The sequence below is a fragment of the Pelophylax lessonae genome (genome assembly GCF_965119305.1).
Source record: "Pelophylax lessonae genome assembly, chromosome: 1".
Lineage (NCBI taxonomy): Eukaryota > Metazoa > Chordata > Amphibia > Anura > Ranidae > Pelophylax > Pelophylax lessonae.
The window spans coordinates 25,361,343-25,388,754 of NC_138768.1; the positions used below are offsets into that span (position 1 = coordinate 25,361,343).

Below are 27,412 nucleotides of genomic sequence, written 5' to 3' on the forward strand. Positions count from 1 at the left end.
GTAGGAGGATCCCAACAGCAGGCAGGCAGAAGGACGGAACATCCGAGTCCACACTCACTCTGGGGGTTCACAGGCAAACGGATCAGTTCACAGGCCGGGTCAACAACAGGCGGGCAGCGTGGAATCCAAAGGAGCATGCAGGTACAAGGTCAGAGGGGAGGCGAGGTCAGGTGCAGGCAGAAAGCAAGGGAAGTCCAAAGTCAAGCCGGGTCGTACAAGAGATCAATAACAGAAGCAGGTAAACAGGAGCAGGGGTCACAGGAAGCTGCGGATCAGACAGCAAGGACATAATGCTGCTGCAGAGTTTAAATAGAGCAGCCTGTTGCCAATCACTGCAATTAGGCTGCAGACTCTACACTAAGTTAACCCCTTAGGTAGCAGACCCATGACATGGGGCCTAGTGTGGTTGTGTACGTGTGAGATACATACACTTTTTTTGATCATATTTCCTATTCCGCTATTAAATTGCGGGATCAATTAAATTGCGGGATAGTCTGTGTCGGTACGTGTGAGATCAACCTTTCCAAGTTTTTGAGGTTCATCTCATACTTCTGAAGATTTGAGGGTGCTGCCTGTTCCATACTCCTCCTACGCCTCATCCATCCTTTTAGGGGTACAAACAATAGTAATTGGGGCCTAGTGTGGTTGTGTACGTGTGAGATACATACACTTTGTTTTTGATCATATTTTCTATTCCGCTATTTAATTAAAACCTTTGGGTATAAACAATTGAATTGCATGATAGTCTGTGTCGGTACGTGTGAGATACACCTTTCCAATTTTTGGGGCGCATCTCATACTGCCGAGGTTTTGAGGGTGCTTCAGTCTGCCTCCTGCCTGCTCCTCCTACTCCTCTTACTCATCCTGCCTTTAGGGTACAAAAAATTGTAATCGGCGGGGCCTAGTCTGTGTTTGTACGTGTGAGATACACCGTATCATAAAATTTTTCCTATTCCGCTATTCAATAGACACCCTTTTGGAGTGTAAAAAATTAAATTACAGCATAGTCTGTATCGGTACGTGTGAGATACACCTTTTAAATTTGTTTGGCGCATCTCCTTCCCCCGCCAAGGATTGCAGGGCGCTTCAGTTTGCCTCCTGTTCCCAACTCCTCCTACTCCTCTTCCTCATCCTGCCTTTAGGGTACAAAAAATTGTAATCGGGGCCTAGTCTGTGTTTGTACGTGTGAGATACACCGTATTATAACATTTTTCCTATTCCGCTATTCAATATACACCCTTTTGGAGTGTAAAAAATTAAATTACGGCATAGTCTGTATCGGTACGTGTGAGATACACCTTTTAAATTAGTTTGGCGCATCTCCTTCCCCCGCCAAGGATTGCAGGGCGCTTCAGTTTGCCTCCTGTTCCCAACTCCTCCTACTCCTCTTCCTCATCCTCCCTTTAGAGTAGAAAAAAATTTAATCGGGCCTAGTCTGTGTTTGTACGTGTGAGATACACAGTTTTTTATCCTATTCCGCTATTCAACATACACCCATTAGGTGTAAAAAACATTAAATTGCGGCATAGTTTTCATATTTGACTGTGAGATACACCTGTGCGATACTGTTGTTGTTTTGTTCCGCTATTCAATAAACACCTTTCTAGGGCAAGATCTTAAATTACAGAAATATGAGGAGACCGTCAAATAAGGGCCGTGGCCTGGGTCGTGGTGCTGCTGGTAGAGCTCCTGTTGCAAGGAGAGGACGTGGTCGATCTGTGCCAGCTACACGCACAAGTGAAACACCTTCCTCAAGTGTGAGTAGGCGACAGAACCTGTATCAGTATTTGGTAGGGCATCATACCCCTTTAGAAGTGATGAGGCCAGAACACAGAGAGGCGATAGTAGATTGGTTTGCTGCTGACAGTGCCTCCAGTTCCTTCACATTGTCTGCCACCCAGTCTACTGCAGAAAGGTCAGAGTTGGCACCTGCAGCCAATGTCCAACCGTCTTTCACCTCACCCCCTTGCAAATCAGGCAAGCAGTCTGAGCCCCAAGCCATACAGCAGTCTCTTATTCTTTTTGAGGACTCTGTCAGCAGGTTTTCCCAGGGCCATCCACCTAGCCCTGCCCCAGAAGTGGAAGAGATTGAGTGCAGCGATGCCCAACCACTTATTTCTCAAGATGAGTACATGGAAGGACCATCACAGCACGTCTCCAATGATGACGAAACGCAGGTGCCAACTGCTGCGGCGTTCAGCATTGTGGAGACCGACAAGGAGGGCAGGGGTGAAGACTGGGTGGAAGATGATGTGGAGGATGATGAGGTCCTCGACCCCACATGGAATGAACGTCATGCAGGTGACCTGAGTAGTTTGGAGGAAAAGGCGGTGGTCGCACAGAGCCACCAGCACAGCAGAAGAGGGAGCAGGGTGCAGAAGCGGAGCGGCCGTGCCCTAGACACTACGCCTGCTACTGCCCAACGCAGCAAGGGAACGAACGCACCAAAGTCAGCTCAAAGGAGTTCTCTAGCGTGGAAGCATGAGCTGCAGTGGAGTACACACCTTCAAAACCAAGAAACGTCTCTGGCTCATCCTGCTTCCTCTTCTGCTGCAATCTCGGCCTCTCCAGCCACATCTGTAGTCATACCGGCACCTGCCACCCCGCAAACAGACGATCTGTCAGCAACACCACCACCTGGGTCACCAACAACCATCTCCACAATGTCCCCTACCCACCCGCGATCCCTGGCCCTGAATGCCAGCATTTCACAATTATTGGCCTTTGAAATGCTGTCATTCCGTCTGGTGGAGACGCACAGTTTTAAAAAGCTTATGTCGGTGGCTGTCTCACAGTACGTCGTGCCCAGCCGCCACTACTTTTCCAGGCAAGCCATCCCTTCCCTGCACAACCAAGTGGGGGAAAAAATCAGGTGTGCACTGCGCAACGCCATCTGTGCCAAAGTCCACCTAACTACCGATACGTGGACCAGTAAGCACAGTCAGGGGCGTTATATCTCCCTAACGGCACACTGGGTAAATGCAGTGGCGGATGGGCCTGAGGCGGATAGCAATTTGGCGCACGTCCTTCCACCACCGAGGATTGCAGGGCGCTTCAGTTTGCCTCCTGTTCCTAACTCATCCTACTCATCCTCTACCGCCTCCTCATCCAGACAGCGTAACACCTTCACCACCAACTTCAGCACGGCCAGGGGTAAACGACAGCAGGCAGTTTTACAACTTGCCTGTTTGGGGGACAAACCACACACCGTGCAGGAGTTGTGGAGGAGCATGGAACAGCAGACAAATGAGTGGTTGCTGCCAGCGAGCCTCAAGCCCGGCCTGGTGGTGTGCGATAACGGGCGAAATCTCATAGCAGCTCTGGGCCTAGCCGGTTTGACGCACATCCCTTGCCGGGCGCATGTGCTGAATTTGGTGGTGCAGAGGTTCCTTAAAAACTACCCCGATATGTCAGAGCTGCTGCAGAAAGTGCGGGCCGTTTGTGCGCACTTTCGGCGTTCTCACCCTGCTGCTGCTCGCCTGGTAGCGCTGCAGCGTAACTTCGGCCTTCCCGCTCACCGCCTCATATGTGACGTGCCCACAAGGTGGAACTCCACCTTGCACATGCTGGAAAGACTGTGCGAGCAGCAGCAGGCCATAGTGGAGTTTCAGCTGCAGCACGCACGCGTGAGTCGCTCTGCGGAACAGCACCACTTCACCACCAATAACTGGGCCTCCATGCGAGACCTGTGTGCCTTGTTGCGCTGTTTTGAGTACTCCACCAACATGGCCAGTGGCGATGACGCCGTTCTCAGCTTAACTATCCCACTTCTATGCCTCCTTGAAAAAACAATTTAGGCGATGATGGAAGAGGATGTGGCACAGGATGAGGAGGAGGAGGAGGATGAAGAGGTAACATTTCCAAGGCTTTCAGGGCAGTCATTCGTAAAGGGCTCCGAGGGTGGGTTCCTGCACACACAAACGCCAGGGACACAATTGTCCAGCAGGGGCACAGTTCTGGAGGATGAGGAGGAGGAGGAGCTGGAGGAGGAGATGGAACCATGTTCACAGCAGGGTGGCACCCAGGCCAGCTCATGGCCATCACTGGTGCGTGGCTGGGGGGATACAGAGGACACGGACGATACACCTCCCACAGAGGACAGCCTTTCGTTGCCTCTGGGCAGCCTGGCACACATGAGCGATTACATGCTGCAGTGTCTCCACAACGACCGCCGAGTTGCCCACATTCTAACTTGTGCTGATTACTGGGTGGCCACGCTGCTGGATCCCCGTTACAAGGACAACGTACCGTCCTTAATTCACTCACTGGAGCGCGATCGCAAGATGCGCGAGTACAAGCGCACGCTGGTAGATGCCATGCTGCTGGCATTCCCATCTGACAGCGGGGCCACAGTGGAAGCACAAGGCAGAGGAGGAGGAGGAGGAGGAAGTCGCCAACACAACCAGGGCACCGCCAGCACCTCAGAAGGCAGGGTTAGCATGGCCGAAATGTGGAAAAGCTTTGTCAGGACGCCACAACAAACAGCAGCACCAGCAGCTCAGATGGAACGTCTTAGCAGGAGGCAGCATTTTACCAACATGGTGGAGCAGTATGTGTGCACACGCCTACATGTAGTGAGTGACGGGTCTGCCCCCTTCAACTTCTGGATCTCCAAATTGGGCACATGGCCTGAGCTTGCCCTTTACGCCTTGGAGGTGCTGGCGTGCCCTGCAGCCAGTGTATTATCTGAACGGGTATTTAGCACGGCTGGGGGCGTTATAACAGACAGGCGCAGCCGCCTGTCCAGAGACAATGTGGACAAGCTCACGTTCATTAAAATGAACCAGGCATGGATCCCACGGGACTTTTCCGTACCTTGTGCAGAATAGCAATGGATATCGACCTTACCCACCCATTGTTCCATTTTTGCTCTTTCTCACTCTTTTGGGGTGTACCCTCATTTAAAATTTGTGAAAAGAAGCAGTGTTGGCTACCTCGTCCTCCTCAGGGCCAGATTAACATAGTGCCTGAAAGTTCGGGTCCCCATTGACATCAATGGGGTTCAGTGTCCGGGAAAAGTTCGGTAAAAGTCCGGGACACGGACCCGGACTTTTTTTAAAGTTCGGCCGAAAACCCGTCGAACACGGACATCGAGTTGTCCGCTCAACCCTAATCTCGAACTCAGTGAGGTTGGACGGAGAGCGTTTGTGAACAGCAGTTTTCAGTTCTTTCCACAGATTCTCATTTGGATTCAGGTCTGGACTTTGACTTGGCCATTCTAACACCTGGATATGTTTATTTGTGAACCATTCCATTGTAGATTTTGTTTTGTTTTGGATCATTGTCTTGTTGGAAGACAAATCTCCGTCCCAGTCTCAGGTCTTTTGCAGACTCCATCAGGTTTTCTTCCAGAATGGTCCTGTATTTGGCTCCATCCATCTTCCCATCAATTTTAACCATCTTCCCTGTCCCTGCTGAAGAAAAGCAGGCCCAAACCATGATGCTGCCACCACCATGTTTGACAGTGGGGATGGTGTGTTCAGGGTGATGAGCTGTGTTGCTTTTACGCCAAACATAACGTTTTGCATTGTTGCCAAAAAGTTTGATTTTGGTTTCATCTGACCAGAGCACCTCCTTCCACATGTTTGGTGTGTCTCCCAGGTGGCTTGTGGCAAACTTTAAACCACACTTTTTATGGATGTCTTTAAGAAATAACTTTCTTCTTGCCACTCTTCCATAAAGGCCAGATTTGTGCAGTATACGACTGATTGTTGTCCTATGGACAGAGTCTCCCACCTCAGCTGTAGATCTCTGCAGTTCATCCAGAGTGATCATGGGCCTCTTGGCTGCATCTCTGATCAGTCTTCTCCTTGTATGAGCTGAAAGTTTAGCGGGACGGCCAGGTCTTCGTAGATTTGCAGTGGTCTGATACTCCTTCCATTTCAATATTATCGCTTGCACAGTGCTCCTTGGGATGTTTAAAGATTAGGAAATCTTTTTGTATCCAAATCCGGCTTTAAACTTCTCCACAACAGTATCTCGGACCTGCCTGGTGTGTCCCTTGTTTTTCATGATGCTCTCTGCGCTTTAAACGGACCTCTGAGACTATCACAGTGCAGGTGCATTTATACGGAGACTTGATTACACACACGTGGATTCTATTTATCATCATTAGTCGTTTAGGTCAACATTTGATCATTCAGAGATCCTCGCTGAACTTCTGGAGAGAGTTTGCTGCACTGTAAGTAAAGGGGCTGAATAATTTTGTAAAAGAAAGGCAGTAGCCACTGTAAGTGAAATAGGACTCGACTTTTATTGGAAAAAAACAGCACACTATATACTCACAAGCGAGTAACAAGAAACAACAGTGGGTGAAAGCTGTAAAGTTCATCCAGAGGATCGATAGATCCGGGTGCCTGTGGAAAAGGATCCGACCGATCCACTGTGTGGTCCGCTCGAGCCGATGGGAAACGGCTTGTCCCAAACCCAGGGGACACTGTCGGGGCTTCCGGCGGCGTACTTCCGGCTTTCGGCAAGGACGTGGAGCGTGATGGCGTGGGCAGGCGACGCGTTGTCGGAGCATGCGCTCCTTCCTCAGGCCTCTAGGAAGGAGCGCATGCTCCGACAACGCGTCGCCTGCCCACGCCATCACGCTCCACGTCCTAGCCGGAAGTACGCCGCCGGAAGCCCCGACAGTGTCCCCTGGGTTCGGGACACACAGTGGATCGGTCAGATCCTTTTCCACAGGCACCCGGATCTATCGATCCTCCGGATGAACTTTACGGCTTTCACCCACTGTTGTTTCTTTTTACTCGCTTGTGAGTATATAGTGTGCCGTTTTTTTCAATAAAAGTCGAGTCCTATTACACTTAGAGTGGCGCCTGCCTTTCTTTTACAGTCCACTGCAAGTTCCTCTTCTTTCTTGGGACAGAGCAGCCTTCAAGTGTTTTAAAGACTGGGTTTTTTATGGACTTTTGGACTTTATATGTGCCACGCCAGTATTGTTTTTCCTCAATTTTGTCTTACAGTATATGTTAGAAATTGATGGTATCCCTCCAATTTCTTTTTGCGCCAGTACACCCCCAGGGCTGAATAATTTTGCACGCCCAAGTTTTCAGTTTTTTATTTGTTAACAAAGTTTGAAATATCCAATAAATTTCGTTCCACTTCATGATTGTGTCCCACTTGTTGTTGATTCTTCACAAAAAATTACAGTTTTATATCTTTATGTTTGAAGCCTGAAATGTGGCAAAAGGTCGCAAAGTTCAAGGTGGCCGTATACTTTCGCAAGGTACTGTAATTGACCTATGGTCACTGTTTCCTAAGTTGTCCCATATTTCTATATCCGTGAGCAGGTCTGAATTGTTGGTAATCAGTAGGTCAAGTACCGCATTGTTTCTTGTCGGTGCATTCACCATCTGACCCATGAAATTGTCCTGCAAAACATTTAGGAACTGCCGAGCCTTGGCTGAATGCGCGGTTCCTTCTGCCCAGTCTATATCTGGATAATTAAAGTCCCCCATTTTAATGATATTTCCCATCCTTGCTGCCAATCCTATCTGTAAAAGAAGGTCCGCCTCCCCCTCCTCCCTCTAGTTGGGGGGCCTATAACATATGCCCAATATTACCTTCCCCACAGTGCCTTCCCTTTGAAGTTCTACCCATAGGGATTCTACCTTGTCCATAGCTCCATTATTAATATCATCCCTCATATTTACTTGTACACTGTTCTTAATATTCAGACATACCCCTCCCCCTTTTTTACCTTCTCTATCTCTGCGATAAAGGGAATACCCCTGAATGGTCGCCATCCAGTCATGAGAGCTGTCGAACCACGTCTCTGTTATCTCCACAAATTCGAAGTCCTCCTCAAACATCAGCAGCTCCAGCTCTCCCATCTTGTTGGCCAGGCTTCTGGCATTGGTATACAAACCTCGTAATTTTGACCGGTTACATATATCCTCATTTGATGTTTTTAAGCTGCTCTTGTGATTTTTCCCCATACCCACCTTGGGTTTAGGAGCTCTGAACACCCTACTGCTAATGTCCCCATCTGTGCCCTCTGAACCTTGCTCTCCACTGGCTAATTCTACATCTGTACCCTCCCCCCATCACCTAGTTTAAAGGCCCCTCTAACTTTATGGCCATCCTCTCACCCAGTACGGCTGCACCCTCCCCATTTAGGTGCAATCTGTCCCTACCAAAGAGCCGGTGGCCGACTGAGAATTCGGCTCAGTTCTCCAGGAACCCGAAACCCTCCTTACTACACCAGCTCCTCAGCCACTTGTTAGCTTCCCTAATCTCCCGCTGCCTCTCTGGTGTGGCTCGAGGTACAGGTAGTATTTCGGAAAATACTACCTTGGAGGTCCTAGTCCTCAACTTAGCTCCTAAGTCCCTGAAATTGTTTAGGACTCTCCATCTTCCTCTGCCTATGTCATTGGTACCCACGTGTACCATGACAGCTGGGTCTTCCCCAGCCCCACCCAGTAATCTGTCCACCCGATCCGCGATGTGCCGAACCCGAGCGCCCGGTAAACAACAGACTGTTCTGCGCCCACGGTCTTTGTGACAAATAGCACTGTCTGTCCTTCTAATGATTGAGTCCCCTACCACCAGAACCTGTCTTTCCTTTCCCTTTCTCCCGGCCTCACTGGAGGAGTTCTTCCCCTGGCAGCTAGGGGCGTCGCTCTGCTCCAGCAATGCTGGTCCCTGACTGGTTTCCCCAACATCAAGCAATGGGGCGTATTTATTGGGGTGCTCCAGCCTAGGACCGGCCTCCTTGCCTTGTCCCCTTCTACCCCTCCTAACTGTCACCCATCTACTCTGCTCTGAGGCCTACACCTCCAATACTCCGCCCACCTCTGTGCAGGCCCCTGCCTGCGCCTGATGGGTATGATCCCAGCTCTCCTTTGGCATGGACATTCGGCTCAGTGTTGCCAGCTGCTTCCCTAGATTCAGGACCTGAGCTTCTAGGGAAGCAACATGCTTACATTTTGCGCATTTGTATTCGCCCTCGATCGCATGATCGATGAACGCATACATATCACAAGATGTACACCGAATCACATCTCCACACACGCCGGGCATTGTACCTACTAATCTTATCTAATGGGGATTTAGTAATTTAAGTCTGTCCTGTGTGGCTGTTTTCTAGCTTCCTAACTCCATTTTCTCACCCTCTGGTACTCCGCTACACTCACTGACACTCAGTCGCACAACCCGGTCAGCCGCACAACACTCACAGTCACACAACACTCACAGTCGCACAACACTCACAGTCGCACAGCCCGGTCAGTCGCACAGCCCGGTCAGTAGCACAACACTCACAGTCGCACAACACTCACAGTCGCATAACACTCACAGTCGCACAACACTCACAGTAGCACAACACTCACAGTCGCACAGCCTGGTCAGTCGCACAACCCGGTCAGTTGCACAACACTCACAGTCGCACAACACTCACAGTTGCACAGTGCATGCTTTTGCCAATCACATAACGTGCTGCATGCGCAGCGTGCGTGCAGTGCATTATGGGAATCTCAAATTTCCCACGAAGAAGCACATTTTTTCGTCAATCCACGAACGATCAAGCGACCGATGTTCAAACTCGAAGCTCATCTCTAATGTAAAAATCCCCTACAACCCCTTCTTCTATCCCCTCAGTTATGGCAATACTACAGCGCTGATCCACCTCCTTGAAAGGGACTTCCCTTCTATAGAATACCCCCAAAGTAAAACTGCATTCTATAAATCCATCCCTCTTTTGCAATGTGAGGAGCGCATAAACTCCAGTGCAATGGCTGCAGGCTTTTACAGTAAGTATACACATAACATCTGTACATGCGTTAACCACTAGGAACTCTCACAAAAAATTATAATCCGTTGGTACCTGACCCCCCTTTAGATTGTCTCAATATGATCCCTCTAGATCACAGTTGTGCTGACGAAATTGTGGTCGGGTGGGGAACCTCCTCCACACATTTTGGTCATGTAAAAACATCACTAGTTTCTGTAATCAAGTATTCTGTCTCAACTCCTCGATCACTGGGATTTTAACATCCCCATCCCCAGCTCTTGCCATTCTAAATCTAAGAATCGAAAACTTCCCATCCAGTTATCTCTCAATTGTTGCACATATTCTTCTGGCCTCTAAATCAGTCATTACCAGGCACTGAAAGAAAGTTACAGATACTAACCTATCCAAGATGAGGGCCTCTGTTAAAATTACGTATGCATGTGAAAAAGTGTTATCTCTACAATCAGGCCTGAAAAAGTTTGATTGTATGCGAAAACCGTGGTTTCATGGCTAACATTCAAATTTTGCTGTTGACTGTGTATTGTAACTCTGACACTACATGTATTGGATGTACCTTAAACTGATGTAGTCTACTCACATGTTGTTTCTATGTTTTCTTTTTTTAAAATTTCAAAACAAACATTTCCCAATTCCCCACACTGTACCTAATTTTCATTTTGATACAGTGTTGCACGACTGAGTAATTGTCATTCAAAGTGTGAGAGTGCTGAATGCTGAAAATTGGCCTGGGCAGGAAGGGGGTTAAAATATCCAGTATTGAGGTAGTTAAAAAGGTCACATACAGCATTTAACAAAAAAAGGGAGACATTATGAAGAAATATAGTAAAATGATCACAGACAACTTCATAACCAAGAAAAAGTAGCACAGCGGGGGAGATACTCCCTTACAGCAGTTGTTGTCCCACAGTCTCATTTTTTCCCCACTAATAGAATTGACAAGTTTGAAATTGTTCAGTTAAAGGATAAGTTCACCTTTTTAAAAAAAAAAAAAATGCACATTTTTTGCAGGTACAAGAAAATGTCGGAACTGGAAAGTTCCGACAGCTACTAAGGCTGTCAGTACTTATAGTCTTGCCATTCACAGAATACTGTGGATGAATGACGCGGCTAGACGGGTGGAGCCCCATGCAGCCACTTTTTTTAAATAGTGACAGCTGGCAGGGAGAGAAAATCCCCCACTAGCCGTCAAAATGGAGAAGTCGGGGGAGTGGAGGTCGAAGTATTTGTAATATGTTACACCCTGAATATGGATGTAACATCTAACACCTTACAAAAGGTGAACGTATCCTTTAAATTGGTATTATGGTAATATGTATATTTCTGTCTTCCATGAAAAGCTGCAGAAATATATGAGAAATATTTATTACATGGAACCATCCGGAGCCAAGATCTATTTCAATGAAAGAAGAGAAGTTCCAACCAATCTTATTTTGGAAAGCTGGATTGTTGTTAACACTACATATTATTCCAGTTATCGAATTACCATTATAGGACCAGACTTTGTGCCTGAAATGCTTACCAATATGAGTAATCCCATGTACTGGAAAAGAGGCAAAGTAAGACATTTCTTGATTGTTTTCTGTTTGTATTGCTTGCTGAGGAGGCTCATAATTAGGATTTATAGGAATTGTTTAGTTTTATTGTATGATATACTTGCAAAAATACAGTACCTGTAAGTAAAATGGGTAACTCATGGAGTCATTCTCTATTCATGCAGTGATTTTCTACAATGTTGTAATATCTTTGGGTTTTTGTATTTATTGAGAACTTGGATGGGAGAAGGGAATGAATGGGATACTCCTTTGGCTCAACTATGCACAATTTGCTAGGGACAACTGAAAAATGCAGATTGGCGCTGGCTAGATGCTGGTCAACGCTGGTTGACACTGGTTAACGCTGGCTTGCTTCCTTTTAACTCCAAAGTGACTTTGGACTGCTTTCTGGTATAAAGGAGTCCTCTTTGAGCTCCCTTAAGCACTCCTTGCTGAGATAGCTATTTGTACTACTGCTGCGCTGCTGAACACTTCAGGGCCCACACCGGCACCCCCTTTTACTCACTTATCTTCAGGGCTTAGACTCTGGCACTCCCTTTGTAAGCCTTCTTCAAAGGTTAGCTGGCTCCCATATCCCTCTGACCTTCTGGAGTGGTCCCCTCTCCTAGGTAAACCCTTGGGCAGTTTTGAGTACTCACGATGCTGTTTTTCCTGGAAACTTCTGCCCAGCAACTCCACTCGGTCCACAGCACACTGGATCCCTCTCTGCAGCTCAGCTCAACCTTCGTCCTCTAGGCTGACTGCCCAGGACACCCTCACTAACTGGAGGAGAGACATCTGTCACCCTCCTCCTGGGACTCTGCTTCCCGCCAAAGACACCCTGTCACATGCTCCCCTCAGACTTATAACTCATCCCAGGGTGCATTGCGGGAAACTCTGGCCATAAGCTCTGGTGTACTATTGGCTAGGTTTCCTCCACTGTCCAATAAGAGCCCTCATTGGAAACAGTGGGGAGACTCCCTAGGCTCAATAGGTCCCACCTGGAAACATGTGACAGCCTAATTAAATGATCAGGCCCCCCTGATATGCAGACAGGGCCACCCATATGCTCTTTCCTAGCACCTACCTAGGAGGGTGCTACATATATATAGCTGTAATATTAGTCTCTATCTTGCTTTGAGTGAAGATTATCCAGGTGGTGCTAATTTCCAGTTGATGAGAAAAGTTGCTATATAATGAATGTGATCAGAACCTGATTTTCTTTTTCAAAGATTATTATTGAGTTTTACAAAGAGTTAAAATAATACAAGGTTACACAAGTAATCAGGTACATTGCTTTTATTAGAAAGTATTAGCAAATTGTAAAACTGGTAACTGAAATGAGCTGGAATCTTGTAACTGACTGTATTGTACATCAGGTGAGGGAAAAAATAAATGTAAAAAATGGGAAGAAGAAAAAAAAAGGGGGAGGGGGGAGTAAGTAGCCTAAGTTGACCATTGCCTGTAGAGAAATAAATATCACTTAGGGTGGCAGGAGGGCTGGCTCATAATAGAAACAGTAATTGACTAGGGTGTTTCTCATTTGGTGATGTCAGAGTACAGGGGTATTACATACACTGCTCAAGAACATTAAAGGAACACTTTTTAATCAGAGTATAGCATCAAGTCAATTAAACTCCAGGGATATTGATTTTGTCAGTTAAGTAGCAGAGGGGTTTTTTAATGAGTTTCAGATGCTTTGGTGTTAATAAAATTAACAACAGGTGCACTAGATGGACAACAATGAGAGAACTTCCAAAACAGGAATTATTTTACAGGTGAAGACCACTGAAATGTTTTTCCCTACTCATCTTTCTGACTCATTTCACTAGTTTCGCATTTGGCTAGAGTCAGTGTCACTACTGGTGGCATGAGGCGATACCTGGACCCTATAGAGGTTTCACCTTCAGCCCAACTCCTCTGGGATGGCACATCAATATGTGCCATTGCCAGAAGGTTTGCTGTGTCTCCCAGCTCAGTCTCAAGAGCACAGAGGAGATTCCAGGAGACAGGCAGTTACTCTAGGAGAGCTGGAAGGTCCTTAACCCATCAGCAGGACCAGTATCTGCTACTTTGTGCAAGGAGGAACAGGATGAGCCCTGCCAGAACCCTACAAAATTACCTCCAGCAGGCTACTGGGGTGAATGTCTCTGACCAAACAATCCGAAACAGACTTCATGAGGGTAGCCTGAGGGCCTGACATCCCTTAGTGGGCCCTGTGCTCACTGCCAGAATTGGCAGGTCTGCCACTGGTGCCCTGTGCTTTTCACAGATGAGATCAGGTTCACCCTGAGCACATGTGACTGATGTGAAAGGGTCTGGAGAAGACATGGAGAACATTATGCTGCCTGTAACATCGTTCCGTATGACCAATTTGGTGGTGGGTCAGTGATGGTTTTGGAAGGCATATCCATGGAGGGACGCAAAGACCTGACTGCCATTAGGTATCGGGATGAAATCCTTGGACCCATTGTCAGATATTGGTGCAGTGGGTCCTGGGTTCCTCCTGGTGCATGACAATGCCCGGCCCCATGTGGCGAGAGTATGCAACCAGTTCCTGGAGGATGAAGGAATTGATACTATTGAATGGCCCCCACAGTCGCCTGACCTAAATCCAATAGAACACATCTGGGACATTATGTTTCGGTCCATGTGACGTTGCCAGGTTGCACCTCAGTCTGTTCAGGAGCTCAGGGATGCCCTGGTCCATATCTGGGAGGAAATACCCCAGGACACCATTCATCCTCTCTTTGGGAGCATGCCCTGATGTTGTCAGGAATGCATAGAAGAACCTGGGGGCCATACAAACTCCTAAGTATCATTTTGAGTTGATGTAATGAAAATTAAGCCAAATGAACTAGCCTGCTGCATCATTTTTTCACTTCCATTTTCAGAGTGTCTTTGAATTAAGCCCTCTGTATTTTTATAATATTAATTTCCATTAAAGAGGAAGTAAACTTCCATCTTTAAGTTTTACCTATAGGTAAGCCTATATTAAGGCTTACCTATAGTGTAAACATCTCCTAAATGTGCACCGTTTAGGACAGTGATGTTGAATCTTGGCACCCCAGATGTTTTGGAACTACATTTCCCATGATGCTCAACTACACTGCAGAGTGCATGGGCATCATGGGAAATATAGTTCTAAAACATCTGGGGTGCCAAAGTTCGCCATCATTGGTTTAGGAGATATTTACTGAGCTAGCAGCTAGTTATGTCACTGGCCCATGCACTCTGAAGGAACGGCCGTCCGTGCCATTTCTTCAGAGCAGTGTGCCATGACTGGCAGCTCATGCGCATGCGCGGGAGTGACGTCATCGTGGCTCTGGCCAGTCACAGAGCCGGAGCCGCAAATCCGGAAGGAAGACCGGGTAAAGATGGACACTGCCTTCAGCGGTGGCATTGCTTCACTGAAATGCTTAATTTTCAGGAAAGTTTAACATAATGTGCTAGTATGCAATGCACTTGAGGAGCAGCAAGGAGGTGAATAGGAAGGGGAAGGGGGTTTGTCTGTGTAGATTCCTTCGTTCTTGTTTATGGGTGGTTATAAGGATATTTGGCTGATGCAATGTAATGTTTCCGTCTCGTTGTTCGGGAGCCGTCAATTGGATGAGTTGCTTGAGGAGTGTCGTCTGATTGTCACTTGGGAAGCCTTGTTGGTCAAGGAGTCTTGGAAGTGGAGCCAGCACCCCCAAATATGGGTGAATTTGGATGGTTTGTCATTTGGGACACTGATCAGCTCTTCCATTTCTGCTGTTTGTCTGATCCCAAGATACCAATCAGTTATTGTAGGAGGAGTGGTGGTATCCCACTTGGAAGGGATATATTATCTGGTTGCATTAACTAAATGGCAAGCCATTTATTTGTAATAGGTGGGGTTAGGGAGAGCGGTATGATTCAGCAAGTACTGAGCTGGGGTTAAGTCTAGTGTAAATGTAGTTACCAAATGAAAAAGTTCCATAAATATATCTCATAGTTTTTTACGCTATAACTTTTGTGCAAACTAATCAATATACACTTATTGGGCTTTTTTTTTTACCAAAAATATGTAGCAGAATACATGTTGCCCTAAACTGATGAAGAAATTGGATTTTTAAATTTTTTGGGGGTATAAGTTTTATAGCAGTAAGTAAAAAATATTTTTTTTTTTTCAAAATTGTCTGTCTTTTTTGTTTATAGTGAAAAAAATAAAAACCTCAGAGGGGATAAAATACCACCCAAAAAAGCTCTATTTGTGGGGAAAAAAGGACATCAATTTTATTTGGGTACAATGTTGCACGACCGCACAATTGTCAGTTGAAATAATGCAGTGCCATATCGCAAAGAATGGCCTGGTCATGAAGGAGGTAAAACCTTCCGGAGGTCAAGCAGTTAATGTTGTGTTAATTCTTGCAGTAAAGCCCCAGCCTGTGCTCTTTTTTGGCAAATGTTGGCCTAGGCTTGCTATTTAAATTAGTCCAGCTTATATGAGACCCTGGTTTTCCCTCTCCGGTCTCTTAAATTTGCTATGGTAATGGAACAATCCTCCCCAGCATAGCGGCAGCATGTCTACTACATAGTTACATAGTTACATAGTTACATAGTTAGTGAGGTTGAAAAAAGACATCAGTCCATCCAGTTCAACCTATGATGTGTGTGTGTGTTTGCTTTTAACCGTACATTGTATACCCCTGTATGTTGTGGTCTTTAAGGTGTCCATCTAATAGTTTTTTGAAACTATCAATGCTCCCTGCTGACACGACTGCTTGTGGAAGAGAATTCCACATCCTTACCGCTCTTACAGTGAAGAACCCCTTACGCACTTTAAGGTTAAACCGCCTTTCCTCTAGTTTTAGTGAGTGGCCACGTGTCTTATTGTATCTCCTTTCCCTGAATAGTTTGTTCCTTGTGCTCAGGTCGCCAGTACAGTATTTGTACATTGATATCATATCCCCCCTCAATCGTCTCTTCTCCAGAGAGAATAGGTTCAGTGCTTGTAGTCTTTCATCATAGCTGATGTCCTCCATTCCCCTAATTATTTTTGTTGCCCTTCTCTGGACTTTCTCCAGTTCCAGCATATCCTTCCTGAGGACTGGTGCCCAGAACTGGACAGCATACTCCAGATGTGGCCGGACCAGAGTCTTGTAGAGCGGGAGAATAATCTCTTTATTTATGGAGTGAATCCCCTTTTTTATACATCCTAGTATTCTGTTGGCTTTACTTGCAGCGGCTTGGCATTGCATACCACTGCCAAGCCTGTTGTCTACCAGTACCCCCAAGTCCTTTTCCATCCTAGACTCACCCAGAGATTCCCCCCCTAGTGAGTAGCTTGATTTCTGGTTTCTGGCCCCCAAGTGCATTACTTTACATTTTTCAACATTAAATCTCATCTGCCATGTAGTTGCCCACCCCGTTATTTTGTTCAGGTACGCTTGCAAGGTTTCCACATCCTGCATAGAAGATATTGGCATGCCTAATTTAGTATCATCTGCAAATACTGAGATTGTACTAGATATCCCCTCCTCTAGATCATTTATGAATAAATTAAACAGGAAATTTAAGAGAAAAGAAGAGAGGCTTCCGCAGAAATTGGCAGCATCCATGTTCTAACTGGCAGACCTGTGGAGAAAAGATGGCGCCAAACCCGCTGCCTCAGCAGCCATCTCAGCTGCTCTCCAAACGTCACAGCCTTTTACATTCATGAATCCACAAGATAACTCAATGGAAGTCCAGATTACCCCTGACAACTCTTCTGCGTCTCCTCCAGGCACTCTGGTCACCAGCAGCCCAGCTAAAGCAAGCATGCGGATAGATTCCCCTGTGACTGACATTCATGATCCGAGCCATCCTTATATCTCTCATGGGTTCCAAAGGGCACAACCTAATGCCATAGCCTTATTTCTTACTATCAATCAACCAGTGTTGGACACTACCCTCAAGGATATGTGAATGGTCCCTTAGATACAGTCAGATATGCTTTCTCTCATGCAGCAGTTTAATCATAGCAGGAGATATCACTTCCCTAGGGGACTGAGTGGCACATACTAACATTTGGGGGGTGGGTGCTTTGGGGCAGGAGGGGGGCTCTGGCCCCCCACCCCACAGCACCTTGACCCCATGTTGATAGGGACAGGGGTCTCTTCCGGACAACAGTGGACTGTGGTTGTGGGGGTCGGCGGGGGGAGGCTTATTGGAATCTGGAAGCCCCCTTTAACAAGGGGGCCCCCAGATCCCACCCTCCCCCCATGTCAATGGATATCGGGAACATTGTACCCCTACCCATTCACCAAAAAAGTGTACAAAAAAAAATAAAGACAAAAGCCACTTCTACGGACGCTTCCAGCGTTCTGAGCTGCTTTGATTTTGACAGCTCTTTTATAGGGATCTGACCTCAAATTAATAGGAGGCATAGGATTGCCTGACATTAGCAGATATTATATTGCCTGTCACCTAGCAAGGATAGTGGACTGGAACTCGAACTGCAATACTAAGGCATGAGTTCAGCTGGAACAAGCGCACTCTACAACACCAATACAACTTATCCCTTGGTTACCCTTGCAACACTCTCCTGCAGAATACAAAGGCCATCCAATGGTAGAGCCCTCCCTAAGATGTTTTCAGACAGCGTGTACACCATTTAACCTCTCTTCTCACCCAGGGCTGCTTACCCCCATCAGACACAATCCGAACTACTCTCCAGGCAGGTCCAACAACTTCTTGAGAGACGTTTGACCTCACAAAAAGGTCACTGCAGAACAGTTCTATTAGACCAGTACCATAACTCTACTTTTCCCTTCTTGACCTATGTCAAACTAAGACATTTTTTAATCACCCAAGCTCTCCCTCTGATTGGTGCCATCCACACACACCTTTTAAAGCTATATGCTCAAAAAAAGCACCAAAATCCTCTATTTTTAAAGGATAACCTTGAAATAAAAGAGAAATTTAGCCTAGAATAGAGGCCACCATACAATTGAGATGAATAAACACTCAAAATGAATGAAAGCCCCTAAAATATTGCATCTTGAATGGATTTCAAACCTGCATAATTCACCTTGAACTCATGGTAGAGGCAAACCAGAACCTCATCCCTATTTGTAACATTTATTTGTATAACCTCATGGGATATGATGGATCTTTACAAATGAATAATAATAATAATAATAATAATATCTGATTTCAGATTCCGGTATCTCGATGCTCAGATTCCTGTTTTCCTGGCAGCAGAAAAAAGTTTGGATCTTCAATACATAAATGTTGCTATGAGTGTGTCTTGTGTTCAGAAGGAGAGATATCCAACATTTCCGGTAGAGTTTGTATTTGTTAGTAAGTTATTGTTGGACTGGGCAGAAGTTATCTCTGTAGTTAAAGTGTGTCAGGAAAAATGTAATACATCTCTGCCATGTGTGCACATTTCCCTATGCTTTATTCTTCTAAAGACCCTGAAAGTACAGAAAGATACCTGTTGATCCTGCCAGGAATATACTCAGCTCCTAAGTTCTGCTATGGGCTGACAAGATATAGGAGTTTGTTGTCTGAATTCAAAAGAAATGGTGTCAGCCCTAACCAGTTGTATTTTGCTACTACTATTAACACTATTACTAATGCTACTAAACTACTAAATCGCTCTCCTCTTCTCATTTTTTCTGACAGCATCAAAAGGTATTTTTACACATATTTCCAGATATGTTAAAATGCACAGCAACAGTAACTTTTGTTCCACATTTATGATTAAAAAGTTATTCTTAAACCCCAGTCAGTGACTTTTCCTATGCTAAGAATATGTCATCAATCTGCTGCAGGCAGGAAGAAGCATTTTATCAGTCTCTTCTCCTCCAGTGATCAGACTGCAATATTGTAACTTTGTAGCAAGTCAGAGTCTGCAGCAGGGGCTGTTCTATGTCGGGCATCCAATAACACAGCTAAGAGCTTCACAGGCACCAGTATTCACATGATTGTGTCATCTCTCCGTCCAGGAAGTACTGTAGGTGGTGACCCTGTATGATGCCTGAATAAGGATGGCTCCATCCTTCTAGAGAGAAAAGCAGATGAAGGCATTGCCAAGGCATTGATAGAGGACACCTCTGGACAGCAGTATTGTCAGTTTGGGGGAGGGGAGTTTTAGATGCACTTGTAGATTTAGATGGACTTGACTTACAAATTAAAGCCGGACTCCAAATAACACTTTTTAAACAGTTATAGTAACAACATTTTTCCTTTTGGCATTTACATTAATAAATATAAGCTGGTCAGTGTAGGCACCCCTGTCAGTGATAAATGGTTTGGCTCAACTCTCTAACTGCCACTTTTGCTGGACAGCTTATTCTGTCAAAAGAAGTTAAAAATATTAGACTTAGTGGCAGGACTTCCCCGCCTATTCATGTCACTTCCCTTAACGTCCAGGGTATGAATTCCCCATTAAAACAACGCAAATACTTCCAACATTCCCATTCCCAACAGATAGAAGTGCTTCTCCTACAAGAGACTAATTTCCCCAAGCAGTTTAATCCAAAATGTATCCACCCTAAATTTCCTCAATTCTATTTGGCCAACATAAGGTATAAGACTAAGGGGGTGGGGATTTTCTTCTCCAAAAAACACCTTCTCACCATCACAGAACATCAAAGATCCTGAGGGTAGATACATACTCCTACTAGGTTCTTTGGAAGGGGCCAGATATACATTTGTCTTCTATTATGCCCCTAACTGAGGCCAAACACAATTCTTCTCCTCCATGTTGGCTACCCTTTCTCCTCACTTGGTAGGCACGGTGATAATTGGGGGGGGGGGGATTCTAATGTTTATCAGTTCAGATGCTAGATAAATCAGGTACAGCAGACTCATGGCTAATTCCATCTAGACAAGGTTATCATTCACATGCTAATTAACTCAGCGCACTGAAACCAGCTGGGATGACAAGACTGCCAGCAAAAAAGCTAAAACAAAATACAAATTTACACATTATCCTAAGTATAAACACAGAACACCTTATTATACAGACAATGGCAATGGCTTCTAGAGAGAAGACAGGGTATTGGGGCTCACTTCGTCAGGCTATTAGGGATCTGGGCTGACTGCCCAGCATCCCTGGGGTATACAAGACTGTAGTCCCATCCACTTTCTAAGGAAACCCATCTTTTGTTAGTTGAGTGCAGAGGCCAGCAGCACTCTGCCCTGTTGCCAGCTCTTCTGCTGGGTTGGTGTCATCATTCTGGGGTGCCGTCTGCTGCTGGGAAGGGAAGTCGGCTGCTCCATCTTCCTTACCCTCATCTGGCTGTTGAGGGCAACCTTTCTTTGGTACCGTCTCCCAGGTGCACAGATCCTGGCTGGGGAGGGAAGACAGTTCCCTCCACTCTGACTGACTGTTGGGGAGAGAGGACAACAACCTCCTCCCCCTTCTCCCCCTGGATATGGATCTGCTGCTGGGGAGTGACCGCCACCTTCTCACCCTGTGCCTCCAGAACTACCGCAGGTGTGGGGCAGTGGTCTTGCATCCTCTGTCACATTGTCAGCACTTCTGCTGTAGAAGTTTCTTGTAACTCCATAGATGCTGCTGGCAGGAAATCCCATGTCCCTGTCAGTGTTGCAGAAAGGCCGGCTGCCTCTACTCTCAGGGATGCTGGAGCTTCTGTTGGTGTTGAGCAGAGTTCAGTGATGTTAGGCCCTGACAGACACTGTTCTGAGGGAAGTAAACTGAAAAGTCAGTGGCCTTGCACACATCTTCCTAGATCACTAATTGTTGCAGGCAGAGGTTAGCAGCGCTAGGCCTGGATGCCCACTCTTCTGCTGTAAGCTCACTGGGACATTCCTCCTCAGCAGAAAAGTCTATTAAATCCTCAGTCTCTGGAATTGCTGAAAGTCCAGGGCACAGGCTGGTGGCACTTGAGCCCAGTGCCAACACATTGGCAAGTGATTTATCATCCATATCATCCTCCGAGGAAAAGTCAATTAAATCTGTAATCTGGGGCTGGGGCTGGGTAGTGGGACTGACCATCTCCACCCCCAGTGCTTTTGGCTGCTTCTGGGATGAGGGACCTACAATCTCCTCTCCCAGTAACGCTGGCTGGTGCTGGGCAGTGGGACTGACCGTCTCCATTCCCAGTGCTGTTGGTTGCTGCTGGGGTGAGGGACCTACAATATCCTCTCCCAGTAACACTGGCTGGTGCTGAGCAGAGTCTAGCAGCTGTCTGTAGGCAATCTCCAGCTACCATTCCTGAATGGATAGAAACTCCATATCTTCCAGTGCCCAGAGCACTTCCGAGATGTTCAGGATCTTTTCTATGGAATCCATAATTTCCTCTAATTGCCACTCCAAATCACTCCCAAAGTTAGGGTCCTCTGACCACTTCTCTAAGGACAGTCCCAGGCCACCCAAGCCAAAGCCTTCCATTGGGCTGTTGTCCACTGTCCATGAGCACACTTGTGTTACACACCATTGGAGAGCTCTGTAGCTCTCTTCCAATCGTATCTGTGCCTGAAAATAACTAACTCCTTTATTAAACAAGAAAAATACTTTTATACACTTGAGAAGTATGTCAGTCACTACATGAACAATGACCGAAATATTTACCCAAAACATCACACAATGGATATATAATGAGGTACAGCTGACTACATGCTAATTAACTCAGCGCACTTAAACCAGCGGGGATGACAAAACTGCTGGCAAAAAAGCTAAAAATAAATACAAAATTAAACATTATCCTAAGTATGAACACAGAACTAGGGATGGCCTTGCGGTTCGCCCCGGTCGGTTCACGGCGAACTTTGCTCGATCGCAGCCCGCCGATTTTGCGAACATATGGTGTTGTTCACGGCGGCCATATTAGTTTACATTGGGGAGAACTTTGACCTATGACACAGCCATCAGGTGGAACAGGACAGCCAATTGAAACATTTCAGCACACGGACATACCCCCTACCTTATAAATAGACCTGAGCTGGCAGCCATTTCACATTCTGATTTTTGTCAGTGTAGGGAGAGGTTTGCTGTGTGCAACAGGGACAGATCGTCAGTGACACAAATCACTCTGTTAAGTTCCACAAAAGTCCTTTTATTTAGTATATATATATATAGTATTTGGTATAGGTGTACTATTCTTTGGTGTGCAGTGCACTATATAGGGGTGTAATACACTTATAATATACTTTCTAATATAGAAAGCATAATATAGTGGATTTGTATTGTGCACTGTGCAGCATGTGACTGGTGTGTTGAGAGTTTCTGCAGCAATACTACAAACAGTGACAAAAGCACTTTTAAAAAAGTATTATAACTAGAGTTGAGCGAACACCTGGATGTCCGTGTTCGGCGGGTTCGGCCGAACTTTAAAAAAAAGTCCAGGTCCGTGTCCCGGACTTTTGCCGAACTTTTCCCGGACACTGAACCCCATTGAAGTCAATGGGGACCCGAACTTTCAGGCACTAAAATGGATCTAAAACACCAAAGGAAAGGGCTAGAGTGCTGCAAATGGCAGCAAGACGTAGTTAAGACCATGGCGAGTGCTCTGCAAACAAATGTGGATAGGGAAATAACTTAAAACAACAAAAAAAAACAAAAAAATAAAACAATGTTCTTCATCTCTGAAGGACGAGGCCCATATGGAGTAGGAGGGAGGTTGAGGTGGTGGTGGATGTGGCGGTGTCATAAGCGTGCGCACAGGGTGTGCCGGGTGTACCTGGGCACACCCTAATCACCTAGGGCACATAGCATTATCGCTCTGTTTGCCAGTGAGGAGATGGGAAAGATCTCCCTCGGACCTGCTCTGCTCCATGTACATGTAGGCAAACACATGCATGTGTATTTAAACTTTGGGGTGCACACCCTAATGCAATAGGCTGCGCACACCTATGGGCGGTGTAGGTGGAAGTGGCGGTGGAGGAGGACCAGGGCCGGATTAAGAGCATCATGGGCTTGGTGCTGAGGATTTTGAAGGGCCTTAAGGGCCGTGCCTTGGCATGCACCCAGAGGAGGAAGGGTGCAGCCATGCATGCCTAATTCAACATGGGAAGCTGTCTCTGAAGCCCATAAACACATCCATGCATCGGCAACTGTCCCTCCTTGTCCGGCCTTCGTGCTGTGTGGGGAGGTTCTGAGGGAGCTGCCTGGGGAAGCGAGCATAGAAGCCAGACTTCTGTGTTTACAAGTGACAGAAGAGCGGTAACAGTGAATATGGCCAACCCGGGGCCTATATAAAGTGCAGCTCCAATAGCCCCTACGTTAATCTGGCCCTGAGGAGGACAAGGTAGCCAACACTGCTTCTTTTCAGAAATTTTAAATGAGGGTACACCCCAAAAGAGTGATAAAGAGCAAAAATAGAACAATGGCTGGGTAAGATCGGTATCCATCGCTATTCTGCACAAGGTACGGAAAAGTCACGTGGGATCCATGCCTGGTTCATTTTAATGAACGTGAGCTTGTCCACATTGTCTCTGGACAGGCGGCTGCGCTTGTCTGTGATAACGCCCCCAGCCGTGCTAAATACCCGTTCAGATAATACACTGGCTGCAGGACACGCCAGCACCTCCAAGGCGTAAAGGGCAAGCTCCAGCCATGTGCCCAACATGGAGACCCAGAAGTTGAAGGGGGCTTACCGGTCTAGGCATGTGCACACATACTGCTCCACCATGTTGGTGAAATGCTGCCTCCTGCTAAGACGTTCCATATGAGCTGCTGGTGCTGCTGTTTGTTGTGGCGTGCTGACAAAGCTTTTCCACATTTCGGCCATGCTAACCCTGCCTTCTGAGGTGCTGGCGGTGCCCTGGTTGCGTTGGCGACCTCTTCCTCCTCCTCCTCCTCCTAATCTGCCTTGTGCTTCCACTGTGGCCCCGCTGTCAGTTGGGAATGCCAGCAGCATCGCGTCTACCAGCGTGCGCTTGTACTCGCGCATCTTGCGATCGCGCTCCAGTGAGTGAATTAAGGACGGTACGTTGTCCTTGTAACGGGGATCCAGCAGCGTGGCCACCCAGTAATCAGCACAAGTTAGAATGTGGGCAACAGGCTGCCCAGAGGCAACGAAAGGCTGTCCTCTGTGGGAGATGTATCGTCTGTGTCCTCTGTATCCCCCCAGCCACGCACCAGTGATGGCCATGAGCTGGCCTGGGGGCCACCCTGCTGTGAACATGGTTCCATCTCCTCCTCCAGCTCCTCCTCCTCATCCTCCTCATCCTCCAGAACTGTGCCCCTGAGGGACAATTGTGTCCCTGGCGTTTGTGTGTGCAGGAAACCACCCTCAGAGCCCCTTGTGAATGACTGCCCTGAAAGCCTTGGAAATGTTACCTCTTCATCCTCCTCCTCATCCTGTGCCACATCCTCTTCCATTATCGCCCGAATTGTTTTTTCAAGGAGGCATAGAAGTGGGATAGTTAAGCTGACAACGGCGTCATCGGCACTGGCCATGTTGGTGGAGTACTCAAAAACAGCGCAACAAGGCACACAGGTCTGGCATGGAGGCCTAGTTATTGGTGGTGAAGTGGTGCTGTTCCGCAGAGCGACTCACGCGTGCGTGCTGCAGCTGAAACTCCACTATGGCCTGCTGCTGCTCGCACAGTCTTTCCAGCATGTGCAAGGTGGAGTTACACCTTGTGGGCACGTCACATATGAGGCGGTGAGTGGGAAGGCCGAAGTTACGCTGCAACGCTGACAGGCGAGCAGCAGCAGGGTGAGAACGCCGAAAGTGCGCACAGGCGGGGTAGTTTTTAAGGAACCTCTGCACCACCAAATTCAGCACATGCGCCAGGCAAGGGATGTGTGTCAAACCGGCTAGGCCCAGAGCTGCTATGAGATTTCGCCCGTTATCGCACACCACCAGGCCGGGCTTGAGGCTCGCTGGCAGCAACCACTCATTTGTCTGCTGTTCCATGCTCCTCCACAACTCCTGCGCGGTGTGTGGTTTTTCCCCCAAACAGGCAAGTTTTAAAACTGCCTGCTGTCGTTTACCCCTGGCCGTGCTGAAGTTGGTGGTGAAGGTGTTACGCTGTCCGGATGAGGAGGCAGTAGAGGATGAGGAAGCAGAGTAGGAGGAGTTAGGAACAGGAGGCAAACTGAAGCGCCCTGCAATCCTCGTGGTGGAAGGACATGCGCCAAATTGCTATCCGCCTCAGGCCCATCCGCCACTGCATTTACCCAGTGTGCCGTTAGGGAGATATAATGCCCCTGACCGTGCTTACTGGTCCACGTATCGGTAGTTAGGTGGACCTTGCCACAGATGGCGTTGCGCAGTGCACACCTGATTTTTTCCCCCACTTGGTTGTGCAGGGAAGGGATGGCTTGCCTGGAAAAGTAGTGGCGGCTGGGCACGACGTACTGTGGGACAGCCACCGACATAAGGTTTTTAAAACTGTGCGTTTCCACCAGACGGAATGACAGCATTTCAAAGGCCAAGAATTTTGAAATGCTGGCATTCAGGGCCAGGGATCGCGGGTGGGTAGGGTGGTACTTCCTCTTCCTCTCAAGTGTTTGGGAGATGGAAAGCTGAACGCTTCCACGGGACATTGTGGAGATGGTTGGTGACCCAGGTGGTGGTGTTGCTGACAGATTGTCTGTTTGCGGGGTGGCAGGTGCCGGTATCACTACAGATGTGGCTGGAGCGGCTGAAACTGCAGCAGAAGAGGAAGCAGGATGAGCCAGAGACGTTTCTTGGTTTTGAAGGTGTCTACTCCACTGCAGCTCGTGCTTTGCACTTAGATGCCTGATAATGCAGGTTGTGCTCAGGTTGAGAAGGTTTATGCCTCGCTTCAGGCTCTGATTGCACAGGGTGCAAACCACTCGTGTCCTGTCATCAGCACATTTTCTAAAGAACTTCCACGCTAGAGAACTCCTTTGAGCTGGCTTTGGTGCGCTTGTTCCCTTGCTGCGCTGGGCAGTAGCAGGCGTAGTGTCTAGGGCACGGCCGCTCCGCTTCTGCACCCTGCTCCCTCTTCTGCTGTGCTGGTGGCTCTGTGCGACCACCGCCTCTTCCTCCAAACTACTCAGGTCACCTGCATGACCTTCATTCCATGTGGGGTCGAGGACCTCATCGTCCTCCACATCATCTTCCACCCAGTCTTCACCCCTGCCCTCCTTGTCGGTCTCCACAATTCGGAATTCCGCAGCAGTTGGCACCTGCGTTTCGTCATCATCGGAGACGTGCTGCGATGGTCCTTGCATGTACTCATCTTGAGAAATAAGTGGTTGGGCATCGCTGCACTCAATCTCTTCCACTTCTGGGGAAGGGCTAGGTGGATGGCCCTGGGAAACCCTGCTGACAGAGTCCTCAAAAAGAACAAGAGACTGCTGTATGGCTTGGGGCTCAGACTGCTTGCCTGATTTGCAAGGGGGTGAGGTGAAAGATGGTTGGACATCGGCTGCATGTGCCAACTCTGACCTTTCTGCAGTAGACTGGGTGGGAGACAATGTGAAGGAACTGGAGGCAGTGTCAGCAGCAAACCAATCTACTATTGCCTCTACGTGTTCTGGCCTCATCACTTCTAGAGGCGTATGATGCCCTACAAAATACTGATGCAGGTTCTGTTGCCTACTAACACTTGAGGAAGGTGTTTCACTTGTGCGTGTAGCTGGCACAGATCGACCACGTCCTCTCCTTGCAACAGGAGCTCTACCAGCAGCACCACGACCCAGGCCACGGCCCCTATTTGACGGTCTCCTCATATTTCTGTAATTTAAGATCTTGCCCTAGAAAGGTGTTTATTGAATAGCGGAACAAAACAACAACAGTATCGCACGGGTGTATCTCACAGTCAAATATGCAAACTTTGCCGCAATTTAATGTTTTATACCCCAAAAGGGTGTATATTGAATAGCGGAATAGGATAAAAAACGGTGTATCTCACACGTACAAACACAGACTAGGCCCCGATTAAAATTTTTTGTACCCTAAAGGCAGGATGAGGATGAGGAAGAGGAGTAGGAGGAGTTCAGAACAGGAGGCAAACTGAAGCGCCCTGCAATCCTTGGCGGTGAAAGGAGATGCGCCAAACAAATTTAAAAGGTGTATCTCACACGTACCGATATAGACTATGCCGTAATTTAATTTTTTACACTCCAAAAGGGTGTATATTGAATAGCGGAATAGGAAAAATGTTATAATACGGTGTATCTCACACGTACAAACACAGACTAGGCCCCGATTACAATTTTTTGTAC

The 27,412-nt window shown here is 47.3% G+C and overlaps 1 protein-coding gene across 1 annotated transcript in view; it reads left to right on the plus strand.

The window, feature by feature from the left end:
- Positions 1 to 11,106: 11,106 nt before the first annotated feature.
- Positions 11,107 to 27,412, plus strand: part of LOC309563161 (vomeronasal type-2 receptor 26-like) — a gene marked incomplete at both ends in the record, with an annotated part of 53,992 nt that continues 37,686 nt past the window's right edge. Inside the window, 2 exons of the mRNA XM_082267496.1 lie at positions 11,107 to 11,313; positions 18,452 to 18,575. Coding sequence (XP_082123622.1) covers positions 11,107 to 11,313; positions 18,452 to 18,575 — 331 coding nt within the window. The remainder of the gene's footprint in view (positions 11,314 to 18,451; positions 18,576 to 27,412) is intronic.